General features: G+C 42.6%; 1 protein-coding gene across 4 annotated transcripts; it reads right to left on the bottom strand.

Annotated features, from left to right (window-relative positions):
* Positions 1 to 7846: 7846 nt before the first annotated feature.
* On the bottom strand, positions 7847 to 13893 carry LOC100284552 (zinc finger CCCH type domain-containing protein ZFN-like 1). Of its 4 annotated transcripts, NR_182079.1 has the most exons (9): positions 13626 to 13893; positions 13325 to 13518; positions 12040 to 12108; positions 11688 to 11804; positions 11513 to 11605; positions 11333 to 11429; positions 10242 to 10562; positions 8466 to 8879; positions 7847 to 8375 (listed from the first exon to the last, which is right to left on the bottom strand). NR_182079.1 is itself a non-coding variant. In NM_001157447.2 (7 exons), the coding sequence occupies exons 1-7, from the start codon at positions 13711 to 13713 to the stop codon at positions 8526 to 8528; spliced, it is 1416 nt and encodes a 471-aa protein (NP_001150919.1). In that variant the 5' UTR covers positions 13714 to 13893; the 3' UTR covers positions 8370 to 8525. The 4 variants fall into 4 exon arrangements, 1 of the variants encoding a protein (NP_001150919.1); NR_182077.1 differs by having other exon boundaries at positions 7847 to 8366; positions 11333 to 11605; NR_182078.1 differs by having other exon boundaries at positions 11333 to 11605.
* Between the last annotated feature and the right edge of the window lie 3237 nt (positions 13894 to 17130).

Here is a 17130-nt window from a genome sequence, read left to right on the forward strand (position 1 = left end):
TTCTGATTTCTAGCCTGCCGGCCATTTGCTTCGGTAGCTAATCACGGGAAACTTCGTGGTTTTCCGATAAGCAAAATTATAGCAACCAAAATTTTCATGCAATCCATCTTTTCTGGCCTTAGTTTGGTAATGCAGCTCATGAACACGACAGAAGCTGTCGGCAAACGGCTCCACCGCTTGGCTTCGGAGAGCCCAGATATAGACGCTGAGCCTGACAATCGCATTGGGCGTCAGTTGGTGAAAATAGATACCAAATCTTTGCAGCACATCAGAGATCATCCTATTTAAGGGGAATCTCAACCCAGCTTTTAGAAAGCTCTTGAAAATAACTATTTCATCCTTTTTCTGGCTTCGGGGTAGTTTCTTCCCCCCTAAGCGAAGTAGCTTCTTCTCATTCTCACTAAAATAACCCGACTTCACCATCTTGGAGAGATCAGCCTTGGAGACAGTCGACTTTCCGAAGTCCAAGTGGCTGGGCTTGCTTGGCACGGCAATATGGTAATCGTCATCAGGATCAGCTTCCTTAATATTTCCTTCTTCCACTTTGGCAGCAACTTGTTCTGTCTCGGCAACAGTTTGCTCTGTCTCGGCAGTACGGATTCCTTCCGAGGTCACCAGTCCGGATCGTTGCATCGCTTCGGAGATAGGAACAGTCTCCGCTCCTTCGGCTTCGCCTCCCTCACGCTCAACTCTAGCGGTAGAGCGCACTCTGGCCATTTAATTCTGAATTTCTTGGGAACTAAAAAACTTTTTCTTCCGAAACTTTTTCTTCTGACGAAGTAGGCTTTAAACTGGAGCTTCGTCTGATTGCGAGAGTCAAGCTTCGGCTATGGTTAAAAATTTTGGCAGCAAAACAGTGCAATAGCAATGAATGCTGTGGTAACTTCACACCTACCCGTCTGTTTATATAGTGCTGCAGGTAAGAAGGTGAATCGTCAGGATTTTTACACCAGGCAAACAGTTGCTTACACCCGCTGCGCGGTGGACCGCAGAGACCAAATAGTAACCCTGCAGGGTGGGACCGCTACGCGCTCGTTTCTCGACAACGAGCTCAGGGAAGGTGTTTTTCGGACCTTCGGCTTCCTGAAGCCTAAGAGACTTTTTTCACGGATCAAGCTCGTTACGAAAAACGATCTAGCACCGCGAAGGGGCTACTGTTGGGACCATGCTTCGTCGTCGAAGGTCCTGCAGGAAGAAACAGCTTCGGCTGAAGCTGTCTGCACGTGATGACCGAAGGTTGCTGTTCATGAAGCTTCGGAATTACAAACCGACTTAAAAGTAGAATGACCTTTTAGTCCATAAGTGTTTGAGTCATTGTTGTAAACTTTTATGAGGAGCATGTTTGTAATTCCTCACAGGCTGTGTCTTGTGCCTATAAATAGTGAACAGTATTCCTTTACTGTTCACACATTCTTGTAATTGCAATCGCATCACTCGGGAATTAATCTTTGCCAAGGCGAAGGTATAAATGTATCTAATATTTGAATACATTAAGTTGATATAATATGAAAGTGATGTCGTTCATTTATAATTTATTTATCTTTAATGCTTCATATTTTGTATTATTTTATATAATCTATTAGAGTTCAATTACGAAGATTCAACCTTCGTAATTGTATCGTCCTCAACCTTCGTCCGAAGTTCATTAAATCCTTAAAGGAATAATGCTTCAACGGACGAAGGGCATTAACATTTAACATTTTATGTTGCCTTGTTCTTAATTCATAGCATTTGAGAACGAGTCCCCAACAAATATCTTTTACTAGACTAGGATGAAACAAGATGTGGATAACTTTGTGAAACAATGCCAAATTTGTCAACAAGCTAAACATGAGCACTTCAACCAACCGGGTTTACTCCAGCCCTTGCCAATTCTTGTCTCTGCATGGTCTAACATATCGATGGATTTTATCGAGGGTTTGCCCAAATCAAATGGTTATTAGGTTCAACCTGTTGGCGCCGATCTAGGCAACACCAATCACTAATGGTGTACCACCTAGCAGTGCCCTCTACGGTGCGCGCGGATGGTTCGTGGCTCTGGGCCAAACGGTCCGCGACTCTAAGCGCAGGAGCGGCGCCTTCCATGCGTGGCACTGGACGGTCCGCGCACAGGGCCGGACGGTCCGCGATGGCAGGAGGTTGTATTCCTCCTCCTCGCTGGAACCTAGATCGCCCCCTAGGGGAAGAGATCATAGGGCGCTCCGGGTCGACAGGTCAACCGGGGCTTCCCCAAACGACGTGGAGTCGCATAGGAATTAAGAGAACAATTCGAGGAAGAGGCCTTGGATGGACAACTAGATCTTGCCCCTTTGAGGGGTAAGATCCTAGGGTCGTCTTGGGGTCGGCAGGCCACCTAAGACGGATCTAGACAACGTAGAGTCGAATAGGGGTGGAGGTGGATATGCGGAAGGCTACAACTAGAACTACACTACATCTACTCCTAGGGCAGGAAAGGTAAATAAAGTAGATAGGTTCGATTGGAATATGTTTGGAGGTTTTCAATCGACCGTACCCCTTCATATATATAGGGGGAGGTCTGGACTCGTTCCTAGGCGATAGCTAACAAACCCCAAATGATTAGATAGATAACTGCGCACGAGATAAGGATAATCGCCCGAGTTAATCTGATCGCGAGACCGCGGACCGTTCGAGCCCTAAGGCCGGACTGTCCACCACTTTGGTCTCAACACATGCCCCCTGCCTTTTGGTGGAGCTTGGCGAACCAAAAGCACCAGCGAACACTTCAGAAACAATTGACCTCATGAGTTATTTTGTTGCCGAAGTAAGGGCTCAGCACAATGCAAGTCATCGGCTCTTGCGATCAAATAATATAAATACTTGATAGAACTTTGATGCATAGAGGCCGTTTCGGATTGCATCCTCTTCGTCCATGTCTGCCTGATCAACATGTCAATAGGAAAAAACTTGTGGTGCCCCCAGCCCAAATAAGCAAACAGATTGGGCCAGTAATATGGATTCATCACTGTACCACCCCACACATGAGTAGGAGAACTCATCGGCGATGGATACACCGGGAAGCACCATGCTATCCCTGGAGGAGGATGACTAGGCGATCTTGGTTGTGCTACCTTTTGGGCCGGTTTAGTTGGCTTTTGCTTTCGCACAGATCACCCTTTTGACTTCGTTTATTTTATTGGCCGGTTGCGTGGAACAGACTTCTTCATATAATTAGCAAGCGGCTCATCAAAAGTAGGACCGACTCTGCTGAGTCGGCCAGACGTCTTGGAAATGTTTTGCTTCCTAATACTTGTTTTGGAACATTGTGGCTCGACGGTCTGAGGTTGCTACTTCTTCTGGTCATTTGCGGACCATCCTGCCTTCATAGCTGGACTGTCTACGCCTGTCTCAGACTGTCCGGCCTTAGTACCCGGATCGTCCGACGTACGCAGGACAGGTGACTGTGATCGGGTGTCTGATCGCGCTTGCCCCCCGGTGCCTCCGGTCTTTGTTTTGTTCGGAGCCTTCTGAGTAACCACTCTGCGTGATATACTTGGCGCATGTGTATCACAAATGACGATGTTTTTATCTTTGATTTTATCGGTCGCACATGGCCGAACTATGACTTTTTTTGCTCGTCTGCTCTAATGTGGTGATAGGGACAGGTGGCCTGTCAATCTTCACCTCCTTTTGAAATCTCAACCAGCCTTCGTTTATAGCCAATTGTATTTGCCAACGGAAGGCAACACAATCATTGTTGTTATGAAGAAAGGATCCATGCCATTTACAATATAAACACCCTTTTAATTCTTCAAACGGAGGAATTATATGTGACGACTTAATATTACCATGTTTAAGTAACTCATCAAATATTTTATCACACTTAGCAATATTAAATGTAAACTTAACTTTCTCTTTGTGTCGAGTGCGGGTGAGAGTGAACAAAATATTTGGCCTTAGCGGGCCAAACAAGCTCAGTGACAGGTGACTTTTCTGGCTCTTGGGGATTATGTGGTCGGCTATCTTTATGTCGGCCTTCCACCCTTCCGCACTAGGAGGATCACAGGTGATTTCAGGTGCTCCGGATGGTCCGACCTGTGCAGTCGGACGGTCTACGAATGGACCAGACGGTCCGGTACCTGCCGCGTCGGGCAACGCCTACGACCCTTGTGGTGGGCTCTGTGTGACTCCGGACTGTCCGGTGTAGGGTGTCGGACGATTTGACGGAGGCCCAGACGGTCCGAAATCGTGTGCGGACGGTCCAACCATGCTTAGAGTTGACCCACCATTTAGCGGAGATGGCGGAGATAGCGATGACGGTCGTCCTGGATATGAGTCCATCGACATACCAGAGTATGGCTGGGGAAACCCATTTGTTGCCGATGTGTTTGGCGCAATTGTTTCGGCGCCTAATTTATGTGATAAAAAAGTAGGCATGTGAGTTTTTTCTAATGCTTGTGTCATCTTCTCTATATCCTCTGTGATACTTTTAATGTGATTATCAAAAGAAATTTTAATAGATGGAATATCATCGGCTGACCTGGCATCACCTATCATGGGGAGCTGTTGTAGCACGGCTAACATGTAATCGACGTTTATTTCCCTCTCCCGGACGGTCTTCTGGTGGCAATCTACCCTGAAGTGCAAGAGGAACCACTTCTCCGCCACCTTGAGCACCTGATCTTGTTGTCGTTGGACCTCCTCGTCTATTTTCTTCACGTCATATTCTAATCTTTTCTGCTCAGCGTCCGACAAATTAGTCAGCCTTGTGTCGTTGTTTGGAGAAGCACTGTTGAGATCTTTAGAATCGACCATATAAACCTGATTTTGTAGATCTGCAGTCTCGTCCCAGTGGAGTCGCCAAAAAGTGTGTTAGTGTTGATCTGTGTAGCACCAATCACTAGGGGTACCGACTGGCGGTGCCCTCTACGGCGGCGCGGACGGTCCGTGGCTCTAGGCCGGACGGTCCGCGACCTGGACGCAGGAGCGACACCTTCCCTGCGTGACACCGGACGGTCCACACACAGGGACGGACGGTCCGTGATGGCGCAGGGTCGTATTCCTCCTCCTCGCTAGAACCTAGATCTCGCCCCTCGGAAAGAGATCTTAGGGCGCTCCGAATCGACAGGTCACCCGGAGCTTCCCCAGACGACGTGGAGTCACCTAGGAATTAAGAAATCAATTCGAAAAATAGGCCTTGGGTGGACAACTAGATCTTGCCTCCGGGAGGGGTAAGATTCTAGGGTCAACTTGGGGTCGGCAGGCCACCCAAGACGGATCTAGACGACGTAGAGTCGAATAGGGATGTGGGTGGATATGCGGAAGGCTACAACTAGAACTACGCTACATCTACTCCTAGGGCAGGAAAGGTAAATAAAGTAGATAGGTTCGATTGGAATATATTCGGGGGTTTTCAATCGGTCGTACCCCTTCATATATATAGGTGGGAGGTCTGGATTCGTTCCTAGACGATAGCTAACAAACCCCACGTGATTAGATGGATAACCACACACGAGATAAGGATAATCGCTCGAGTTAATCTGATCGCGGGGCTGCAGAGTGTCCGCCACTTTTGGTGCTCAACACTACCCATCAAACACCCATTCACTGCTCATGGACACTACTCTGCAGCTGAGCTCGGTATACCACTCACAAACGGATGGCCAAACCGAAAGAATCAATCAATGGCTTGAAATGTATTTGTGTTGTGCAGTACAAGACATTCCTAGCAATTGGGTTCACTGGCTATCTCTTGCAGCATTATGTTATAACTCTACTTACCATACTTCCCTCTAGTGTTCCGCTTTCAAGGCCCTGTACGGTACTGATCCTCACCTTGGACTTTTGCCTCCATTACATACCACTTATAACAGTGATGTAGTAGCTGCTGTCAAAGAACGCCAACTAGCTCTGGAGCAACTGAAGGATAATTTGGCACGCGCTCAAGTTCGTATGAAACATTATGCAGACGCTAATCTCTCTGACCGTCGTTTTCAAGTGGGCTCAATGGTTCTTCTCAAGCTTCAACCATATGCCCAGAGCTCCGTGGTTAACAGGCCTTGTCACAAACTGGCATATAATTTTTTTGGACCTTATAAGGTGCTTGAGCGGATTGGTTCCACGGCATACAAGCTGGATCTTCCTCCTTAGGGCTTGTTCGGTTATTTCTAAAACACATGGATTGGATAGGATTGGAAAAAAATTGAGAAGAAGTTTGACTTATTTGAGATTCAAACCCATCCAATCCCGATCAATCCACATGGATTGAGAGCTAACCGAACAAGGCCTTACAGTCACATTCATCCCGTTTTCCACGTTTCGCAATTGAAGCCATTTACTCCAAACTCCACACCAATTTTCAGTGATTTGCCTACCTCTGTTGCATTGGACACTTCTGAAGGGGGACTCTGCCGTGGTGCAGGTGCGTGTGCCTTGGACACGACTGCCGGATTCTATCGCTACATGGGAGGATTTTTACAATCTGAAGGCTCGATTTCCGGCTGCTGCTGCTGCTATTTGGGGACAACCGGTGTTTCAAGGGGGAGGCAGTGTCATGTGCCAGTCTGATGCCGTTACGGACAGGACACAGGAGGCAACGGCAAACGGTGAAGGCGCCAAGATGGGAGCTGATGGTAACAGCGACGTTGGGCTGGATGTTCATCAGAATCACGTCTCTTTTGAACTCATATTCTATCTTCTTCTTCTGTTTCTTCCCACTCCCAATTCTCTTTGTAACTGAGATTCCTAGAACTGAATGGAAGGAGAAATAAACCAGTGAGATTTCGTGGTCGCATTGCTAGAATATCACATCCCCTTGCACGGACGGACTGATGGAGCACATGCTCCCCTTGCGCCGCGGACAGAGCTCTAGTAGCCTAGAGGCGGCGTAGATCTCTCCAGGAACTAACGAACGGCCTGGAGCGGCGGCGACCTTGAGCCGACGGACTGACGAGAGGGACAGAGGAGGAGCGAGCATGACTGCATGAGCATGGGCAGAATAGGGCTAGAATTAGATAGACTAAGGAGGTGTTTGAATGCACTAAAACTAATAGTTAGTTGGTTAAAAATTATTACGGGGCGTTTGGATCCCTTCATTTTAGAGGAATTGGAATTCACTCAATAAAGTAACTTATTTAGTTTGGAATTTGACATTCCACCACTTTCTAAAGTTCAGATATAAGCCTATCTCAAATTCATGTGGTGGAGGGTGGGAAATGATTTTATGCATTACTAGAATTGGTTTCTAATCTATAACTTACATGACATTCTTCGTCTCACTCCCCTATAGTAAAAATATAGCACATAAATATATCTGATATCTTGCTAATAATAATATACAAATATATTTTGCATAAAACCGAATTAGCTTAATTGATATATGCATAAATTACTATTATTAGAATGGAATTCAATTCCAATGATCCAAACGGGGCGTTAGTGGAATTAGCTAGCTAACAAATAACTACCTAACTATTAACTAATTTACTAAAAATAGCTAATAGTTGAACTATTAGCTAGGGGTGTTTGGATGTCTCAACTAATTTTAGTGACTAACTATTAGTTTTAGTGCATTCAAACACCCCCTAAAACGTAAATGGACTGGACCAAATTCGCTGTTGGGCACGAGGTCTAAAACACAAGTGCCAAAAAAAAACATCTTTTACGTTGTTTCTTTAAACGTTACAACGTTTTAGACTCCTGATAGCGTTTTAGCTTTTAAACTTCATTTAAACAGCGTTTTGTTTTAAACGATATTTTAATAACATTGTAAATATTGATAATCTTCTCTATTAAATTTGATTAAAAAAAGACACTTTGGCTTAGGACAAAACCACTCTATGAAACGGTGTACTTATGAAACAACGGTACTATTAAAGAGGACCCCACCATAAAGTGTCAAGTTGGCCTCATCGATGCAGCCATTTCAGTATCGACAGCAAGATCTCTTCAATTCAGCATTTTTCGGTCCATTACAATGCGCCTTGCTCCCAATATAAACATCTATATATACGTAATTACATGTCTCAAGTCTGATGAAGATATATATGTGTGTACTATATATATAACAATATACATAGAACAAAAAAAATTGAAAGGCGGAGGAACCCAGTAACTCTGCGTGTGAAAATTTTCTTGATAACAACGAAAACTTTCTTGCCCCAGAATTATTTACCGAGGGAATGGACCTGGAGCCTCACAACCGCGCCCAACATGCTATAGAACCTGACATCCAAAAAAAAAAACCTTCCTTTTCCCGTTTTGGACACGAACGGAACAACGCAAAAAATTGCAGGTGAATCGAGCTTGCTTGTAACCGATCAATGCTCTCTTATTCTGATGGTAGAGAAAACCACCCTCGCCACGGCTTCTCTACAGAGGCCACAGCTTCTTATTCACATTGTAAAGGCCTATCAGAACTGATATCAATAAAGCAAGATAATAATCATTTGTCGGCAGCAGTATGTTTTAACGAGATGATGAAAAATACAATCGGAGGCTAAAGGTACCTGTGTCAAGTGACAGAAAAAAATTGTGCTGATAGGATCACTCCCACCAGCTCAGAAAAATCAGCGACCACCACCAGGGCTTGAACTGCCAACACTTGTAGAAGTCTGAGTTCGCATAATGGTATCCGGAGGGAATACCCCTTTTGGCAAGATTGCTCCAACAGGTTCAGGTGCCGCCACTGGTGATGCTACTTGGTTGATAGATGGATCTTTGGTTGAGATATATTCTGGGGAAGATGGAGATGGAGCCAACGTCGCAACAGAGAAGCCCATAGGGTAGGGAGCAATTGGCATGTCAGATAGGGGTAAAGCAGATGAACTGTAGCCTAGTGTACCCATTGGGTGATCATATTTGCATGCAATTCCATATCTGCAATATCCATTTTGGGCATAGTACGTGCAAGGCTGAGCACCCTGTACATTTTAGATAACATAGTAAGATTGAGTAATAAACTACAAGAGTTTTTTTTTTCAAAAACAAATTAGAATCTACATGATCAGCACAATTTTTCTTCACATGTAAAAAAGAAACATAACATCCTACATGCTTGAACTCAACTGTAGCTTCCAGCGGCAGTAGGCAATCATGCAGGGGGGGGGGGGGGGGGGGGTTGTCAAAGGATGTGTGTATGGATTCAGTGAGAGGTATCAATCTCTAGGTCATTACAAACTCATACTGGATTTCATCCCTATAATCCGTCAATAAGAAATTGCAGTATGCAACTAAACATCAACAACATGCAAAAACGAAACTAAAGGAAACAAATTTAATTGCGAGGAGTACACACTTCTACAATATATGGGACATATTGCAGGTACAATAGGCCCCACTAAATCTGTTTGCTTTATTGAACTGAGCACCTTAGTTAGACAGGGAAGTAGTAACCTTGAGTTAGTGCAACACGGATACACTTGGTGAAAAAAACAAATAGTTTGTATCAAAATTTATATCTTTTTTTGTTGTTCTCCATAACAAGAAGTATCATGATTCAAAGCAACTAACAAAGTAGAAATTGGTTGGTTATTGTTATGATCAAACTTCATTGAATTTACACCTTACATAGTTTATGATACCTGCCACAGTGAGTCATTGTATAGCACTTCATTATCATAGGAAAGACAAAAAAAACTCTATAACCTCCATTAGTTAAAAAACAATATCTAGCTGATAAGAACTAATCATCAATGGAAAGAGCCGAATTGTACCTTGCATTTGCTCTATATGGCTCACAAAAAGGGAATTTTTAAAGAAACAAACAAAAGCCAATTTGTACCTTAATCAAGCAAATAATTTTGCAAGAAAAAAAATGTGATAGTGAATCCTGATAAGTGATAAGTCAAGCATGATTACACATTAATACTGTTGTGTGCATGTATAATAAAAGCTTATAAATACCAGAGTACTCTAAGAGCACGATCACTGTCGTTCTCACATGGGCTACGGCTCCGTTGTGTATGAGTGGAGCAGACGTTCATGGGTTTTCTTGACCTTTGCTCATAGAAAAGGAACTAAGATACTAAACTCGATAGTCATTCATCTGGATAGAAAAACATGGATACTCCTATAGACTATTAGACAAATTATCTTCAAGATTTTTTATGAATAATGTATGCATTTTTAGTACCTATAATGGTAAGGAGGCGTGGATTGATAAGCTTGATTTGTCTGGATTTGCTAAAACTATGAATTAAACGATTACTGGACAATAGTGATTAACATGACATATTACTGAATTAGTCCCATCAATACATACATAACGAGTTCTGGATGCTCACCGGACGAAGCGGAAGGCAGAGATGACTGAACATGTAATTGGACTTAGAAGTGCTCCAATCTTGAGGATGGTTATATTTACATGTAGTTCCGAATTTGCAATCTCCAGTCCTCATATAATATTGACACTCAGGCTGCCCTGGTCTCTCAGGAAATCCATGTTCTTGATGATTATTGCTCGATTGTCCAGTTGAGGAAGAGTATGGCAAGTATGTACCACCATAAGCAATTGCAGTGGAAGATCCATGGTGTCCTATACCATATAATGGTCCAGCTTGAATAGTTTGTTGTGCTCCACCTGATGCTACATGATTTACCGGTGCCTGCATCAAACAAAAGAGTTAAAACTTGGCGGAGAATAGTCCCTCGCTCTTTTAGGTAACAAAATATTTTCCTTAGTTTCCTCCCTATTGTTGGAATATAATATAAGTGAATTGTCCACCTGCTCCTATCAGCTTAAACTTTTGTGTTGAATTGATTGGTGCATGCACCTTAATATGGTATCATAACTAGATGTCACGACTTCGAATCCTAGTTAGCATAATTAAAATAAAATAATTGTTGCTCGCTGCTATTCCACGTCAGAGACCTAAGAGAGGCTTGACGTGAGGGGGAGTGTTAGAAATATAATATAAGTAAATTGTCCACCTCCTCCTATCAGCTTAAGCTTTTGGGTTGAATTGGTTGGTGCATGCAACTTAATACCTATTAATTATCAAACAAGTCAACTTTATTGCCCTACATTATTTATTTTCTTGACAATGCCAAGAAATTTCAGGTACATACTTGAATGTCTTTCAGATCTTGCCTAGACAATGATCAACTGAGAATCTTAAGACTAACTCATAAAAGGGCTTGATCGTTTGCTTTATATTGCCTCTGTTCCAAATTATAAGACATTTTGGCTTTTCTAGATATGTTTTGCTTTTGCTACGCATTTAAATATACACTATGTCTAGATACATATAAAAGGAATACATCTAGAAAAGATAAAACATCTTATAATTTGGAATAGAGGGAGTATCTTCATATAAGCTTCTTGCTAGGAACCTTTTCTTCTATCAAAATAAAGCATTTTGTCCAGATTATTTACCGGATAAGGGCTCCATCCTTGCAATGGAACCATTCCAGATGGGAGCACCATTGGAGTGTATGAGCCTGCTATATATGATCCAGGAACTGCGGGTGACCTTCCCATTTGCCAATTTGAAGCATATGTAAGGGGGGAGGGCACAGATGCTGATTGTAATGCTGGATATATGCCAGGGGTTACCGGAATACCACCAAATTCTGGATGATGAAATTTACATGTAGAACCAAACTTGCATTGCCCAGTCTTCATATAGTAGGAGCATTCTTTCTCACCCTGCATTTCATTAATGTAAATTTTTTCCCAAAAACAGTTAAAAATGTTACAAAGAAGCACATCCATAGGAGAATTCTCATACCGGGCGTAGAGGGAATCCATTGTTGTTTAATATAACAGATTGCACAGATCCATCTTGCTTAGGATGGTGATATTTGCAATTGGAACCAAATTTACAAGTCCCAGTCTTCAAATAATACTATAGAAAAACAAAAGAACAGGTGGTAAAGCACCAACATTAACAAGTCAGGCATGAATGTTTATTTTCCTTTTATATTTGTGCACCCTGCATACCCATGGACAAGCAGCAGTACATGCTACACTGGGAGCATGCAAATAGTGTGCAGGAGTTGCCAGGTTAATGCTTCAATGTCTGATTGATGCCCAGATTTCTATAGATGATTGTTAAATCATGTGTGAAGGTGTTAATGTACCTCACATACAGGTTGCCCTTGTCGTTCTGGAAAGTATTGTGCTGCTCCATTCTTGGCACCTCCACCAAACTAATATTTTTGAAATAAATTTTAAAGAAACTATTTGTCAGATTGGCATTTCAGGGAATTTTGTAAATTTATGCACTAGGAATCTATTAGAAAACATGAGCAATTGGCAACTAGAGATTCGGTTGCAGCAGGCCTCAAATATCCTAAATCATTTAGGATTAGCAAATGGGAACAGAAGCTGACTTGCAGGTGTTAAATGCAAATAATGAGTAATAGCAGCACTCCAAGTTGTGATTATTTGAAAGCATAACAGGCCATAAAGCATCTAATCCAGAAAACACTCAAGATTAAAAAATAATAACTTGAAGCTACCAAATACAGCAGCATTTTGTTAATACAAATCTTGGATACAAAGATGACCTCCCCTACTTTTCACATTGAACACAGGAACAAAGAAAAAAACTACAAAATGGGAGAAGAAAAGTAAGTTGTTATGTTGTATCATGGCTTGTCAGGAACTCAGGATCACCATAACAACATCTAAATGGAAATCAGGGGCTCAGCAATTGGCTTCCTATACTAGCCATTTGCCCGTGCTTTTTGCTACGTTTTTTATATATCATATAAATAAATATTGAGATATTCATTCAAATATAATTATTGTTTAATTCTAAACACTAAGATATATGTAGTCGGTGGTTAGCCACAAATTTCTAGAGTAGGGGTGTGTCTTTAAATGCTCGTTTTGCACTATTTTTATATAATTATTGTTTATTTCTAAACACAAAGGTACGTGTGGTCTGGTGGTGCCTGTGCAGGCAGTAGCTGAGCGTGGGGCCAACATGACACGATGCCGAGACGGGGACGCGTGGGGCGGGTCCCGTGTGTCAGCGCGGGGTGAAACCGTGGTAGCACCAGGTGACCACCTTCTGTTCTTAATAGTAGTAGGGATTTATTTGGAAGCCAATAGAGATAAACTAGTAGTAAATTTATTTAAAGCAAACAAGAAAGAGAAACAATTGTCTCAACCATAAAAGAAAGCAAGCTCAAAAATGCAGTTGCTAGCGATACGGTGCATAACACGCTATGAACGAACCACATTACTCAAATTAATAGTTTCTACGGTTCGATCCTCACGATAGTTGAAACAGTAACTACCTCAACCACACTGCGAATCTACCCGAAACGGAACAATTCGCCGATAGCAGCAAGCAGCTCGGACGCGGACACGGATCAGATCGGGGAGAGTGAAGGCTTCTGGACGCGACGCGCTCACCTCAGTGCCGCCACGATCGCGAGGGTGGTTGTAGCGGCAGCGCTCCCCGAAGCCGCAGGCGCCCGTGCGGAGGTAGTAGCCACAGTCCGCCTCGCCAGGCCGCTCTGGAAGCCACGTGTCCGCCTCCTCCCCAGCCCCCAGCTCCCCGTCCTCCCCCTCCCCGCCGCCGTCCAGCCCCAGCCTCAGCATCGGCCCTGCAACAGCCACGCGGTCACACCCGGGAACCCACCAGAGATCCGGTGCGGCCGTACGCCCGGCCGGAGATCTGAACGACACCGAGAAACCGTTAGGCAGGCAGTACCTTCGAGGCCGGTGCCCGGGCTTGCGCTGCCGCCCTCTGCTCCTCCTGCTGCAGCAGCGGCGGCCTCCTCGGTGTGCGGCGGCTCCATGGCGTCGCGGGCGGCGGGGAGGGAACAGGGAAGCTTCACGAGGCGGCGATCGGTAGGGCGATCGGAGTGGGAGGAGGAGATCGGGCTGTTTTTCTCTCTCTCGTTTCCTCTGGTGTGGCAGGTCACTGCTCCTGCCCCTTCTTTGTCTCTATTTTTCCGCTGCCTGTGTCTCGCAGTCTCGCTCGTGTCGCGTGTGCACCTGTTCGGAATATACACAGAGGGGTAGGTGTTCGTTTCACTTTCCTTTTAATTTTTCCGACGGAAGGTTTGTTTATTTTTTCGGTCCTGTGCCTTTGCTGCTGGACCACGCTTGAGGTAGCTTAGCTAAGCTATCTAGGGGGCGGATTTATGGTGGTTTTCGTTGGTTAGTTGAGATAACGGTTGGAGTTAAGACTGTTGTAATAGCACTTGAGGGCCAAGTTACGTTGCTTGTTGACTCGTGATCTCCATGGATTTTTTTAACATGGGAATCTGACTTTTATACGTAATTGGTTTCACTATCGCCAAGGTAAGTGAAATGTGACGTCTCTACCACATAAGAGCACATATAGATAGACTGCCTTATTCAGTTATTTGACATAGCTTTACTACTAATTTCAAGTTATTTGAAGTTCTTTTTTGCCAAGCAAATCCTTTCAAAACAGATTCAATCTGGGGCGAGCCTCATTGGATTCAATGCTATTCAATTGAATACCATTGAAAATAGGAAATACATAGAAAATAGAAAATAAATTAAATAAATGATGTTATCTTAATTTGGGCCAAAGTATCTCCTTCATACCTCTCACACCCAGCCAACTCAATAGATTGTCGTGGCACGTAAGGCCTAATGAAGTAACATAGCACACAATAGTACATCGCAACAACAACAAAAAATATCCAAACCCTATTGTCAGGGGGGCGAAGGGCCCAATTATGGCTAGGTCCAAACCATACCTAGTTGAAAAAGGCATTTAACTGAGAAATGTGATAATGGACACAAATCATATAATTCACAAGTCGCCTTTTAAGCACAATTTCCTATGTCTCCAAGACGTATCTAGTAAAATTATCGGTATGATTTTGTATTATGTATTATTTACCGCACATATGTTTCTTAGCAATTTATTCTCATTTTAGACAATGTTCTACTTCTATATATGTTATGCATTTTTATTCTACAATTTAATTGGTTATGTGCTACATACTATACAGCGTAGAGCCGTACCTAATTTTTTCTTCGTCCTCTGTTTGTGTGTTTTACCTTTTCTATCTTAGTTACCTGCTAGTTGGTAGGAACAAAACCTAGGTTACATAAATCTGTTTGCAGTAAAGATAGCAACAATTATACAAAACCATAGTTACACATATCAACACTTGGTTATCCGCTTATGTTTTGTTTAAGACAAAAAGTTGGAGAGCTAGATTAGTGAAAAAATAGTTATCCTAATTTACCCCTCTAGACATTCACATTCTTTTCGGTGATCTAATAGACATACTCTACGGTATTAAGACTCACTAACCGCTCATCTAGCAATCCTTCCTCAAGTGTCATTTGTATCTTAGTGTCTTGCTACGGCAAGGACCAACAAATCCTTTTCTTAGATTGACCCTAGGCCTCGTGCATGTCCTTACCTTTGGAGTGTGTGCAACCCGGACATAGAGATGCACATGTGATTGGTGGAACTAATTTGTTGTTTGGTTTTTCCCAATTAAAATTTAGTCTCTGTCACATCGAATATTTAAATAATAATTATATATATTAAATATAGTCAAATTATAAATTTAATTACATAGATGACGACTAGAAGACGAGACAGATTTATTAAACCTAATTAATCCTATATTTAATATTCATAACTATTATCTAAATATTTGATGTGACATGAACTAAACTAAATAAAACTTTAGTCAATAGAACCAAACACTCCTTAACTTTTCACCATGGAGCATGCGGTGTTTGAAAGAAGAGATATTTGTTGGTGGATGTGATTTTGGGAAGAGGTGATATAACAGATAAAGGGTAAGAAAGAAGGATGGCATTATAATCATTTTATTATTTTGTCCCTTCTCTGAAGTTGTTTTGGTAGATGTCTAAAGCAACTTTACATTTACCGAGAAGATGGTAGATCTCCGACTGTACCACAAATGGAGTGGTAATAAGATGGAACGGGGCGGAGCCGACTCCCACCATGATGGATCACGAACCGTCCGAAACAAACAAAAGCAACAGTGTTGGGTTGCGGTGGGAACAGTTACGGACCAAAATAAACCCAACCAAGCAGCTGTTTAGTGCTTTTACATACCAATATATTTTATTATATTGGTTCCATAGTAACGCACGGGCATATACTATTCGGAGATCCAAAATTTTCAGAACCTAATAAACAGACCAAATAGACCGAACGTCCAACCCTCTCAGCCCTAGTTTAAAATGTTGCTTTCATTGAATGGTTGAAATTCAGTCGCGGCTATATCAAGCAAGGGCACTACTTTGTTAGCAACAGAAGAAAAAGCACTTTATAGCCTACATTCTGAAAGCACATGTGCTTGCATGCACGGACATGATGGAGCCGCCGTTTTTGAGAGCAGAAAGTCAACTGATCCCATGATGATGGTCACTAAAAAAACTTAGGGTAAACGACATTATTAGATTAAGATCTTAGACACAGTGCCGGTCCTGACATTTTAGAGGCCCGGGACAAGACTTATAATGGAGGCCCTTGATAATATTAATTATTACACATAATTATAGTGCATATATATATATATTGTTAATAAATATTTATGTATATTTGAAAACGTTGTTCATATTAAATACAAAGTAACTAAAATATAATATAACATCTCGTAGAAAAATGGGGTATATATGTGTCCAGATGACTCAAAAGAAGGTTACCTCGAACAATGATCAAATAGATGTAATACGTTGTGAGATCAATCGATTATGTCATGTTAGTTTCGTGTTCGCTATGTAGGGAAAGACAAAAGTGCTGTCGTACCTAATGTCTTGTGTTGGCTACCGAGAGGAGAGGGTACGACCGCCTGTCTGTTTGCGACTAGACAGATAGGCCTGAGACTAAGAAGTACTACTACTAGAATATAGAAATCAAGATTAATGGGTTACGTCTAATTCTTCTTGCTGGTTGTTGCCGTGTTGTTGACTTATAATTAGGTCTTTAAAAGTTTTGTAGAGCTAACAGACATATATATATACAATATACGCTATATGGCTATATATATATATACTGTTATTTAGTAACTAAAGTGAGGCCCCATTAATTTGGGGGCCCTGGTCGGGGGCACTGCTCGACCCCCGCCAGGGCCGGCACTGCTTAGACATGTGCTTTGGCGTGAGACAAATGAGTTATTTTAAAAAAATAGCTAGAAAATTCGCTTATACGGAGTCAAATCTAGGACCTGTTACTCGGATCAATT

Source organism: Zea mays, chromosome 3 (assembly GCF_902167145.1).
Source record: "Zea mays cultivar B73 chromosome 3, Zm-B73-REFERENCE-NAM-5.0, whole genome shotgun sequence".
In the NCBI taxonomy this organism is placed as follows: Eukaryota; Viridiplantae; Streptophyta; class Magnoliopsida; order Poales; family Poaceae; genus Zea; species Zea mays.

Coding starts and splice junctions, on each gene's coding strand:
- LOC100284552 (NM_001157447.2), bottom strand. CDS start 13,713: ATGGAGCCGCCGCACACCGAGGAGGCCGCCGCTGCTGCAGCAGGAGGA. Junction 10,563..11,332: donor AAGGATGGAGCCCTTATCCG/GTAAATAATCTG, acceptor TGTTTGATGCAG/GCACCGGTAAATCATGTAGC. Junction 8,880..10,241: donor TCTGCCTTCCGCTTCGTCCG/GTGAGCATCCAG, acceptor TAAAATGTACAG/GGTGCTCAGCCTTGCACGTA.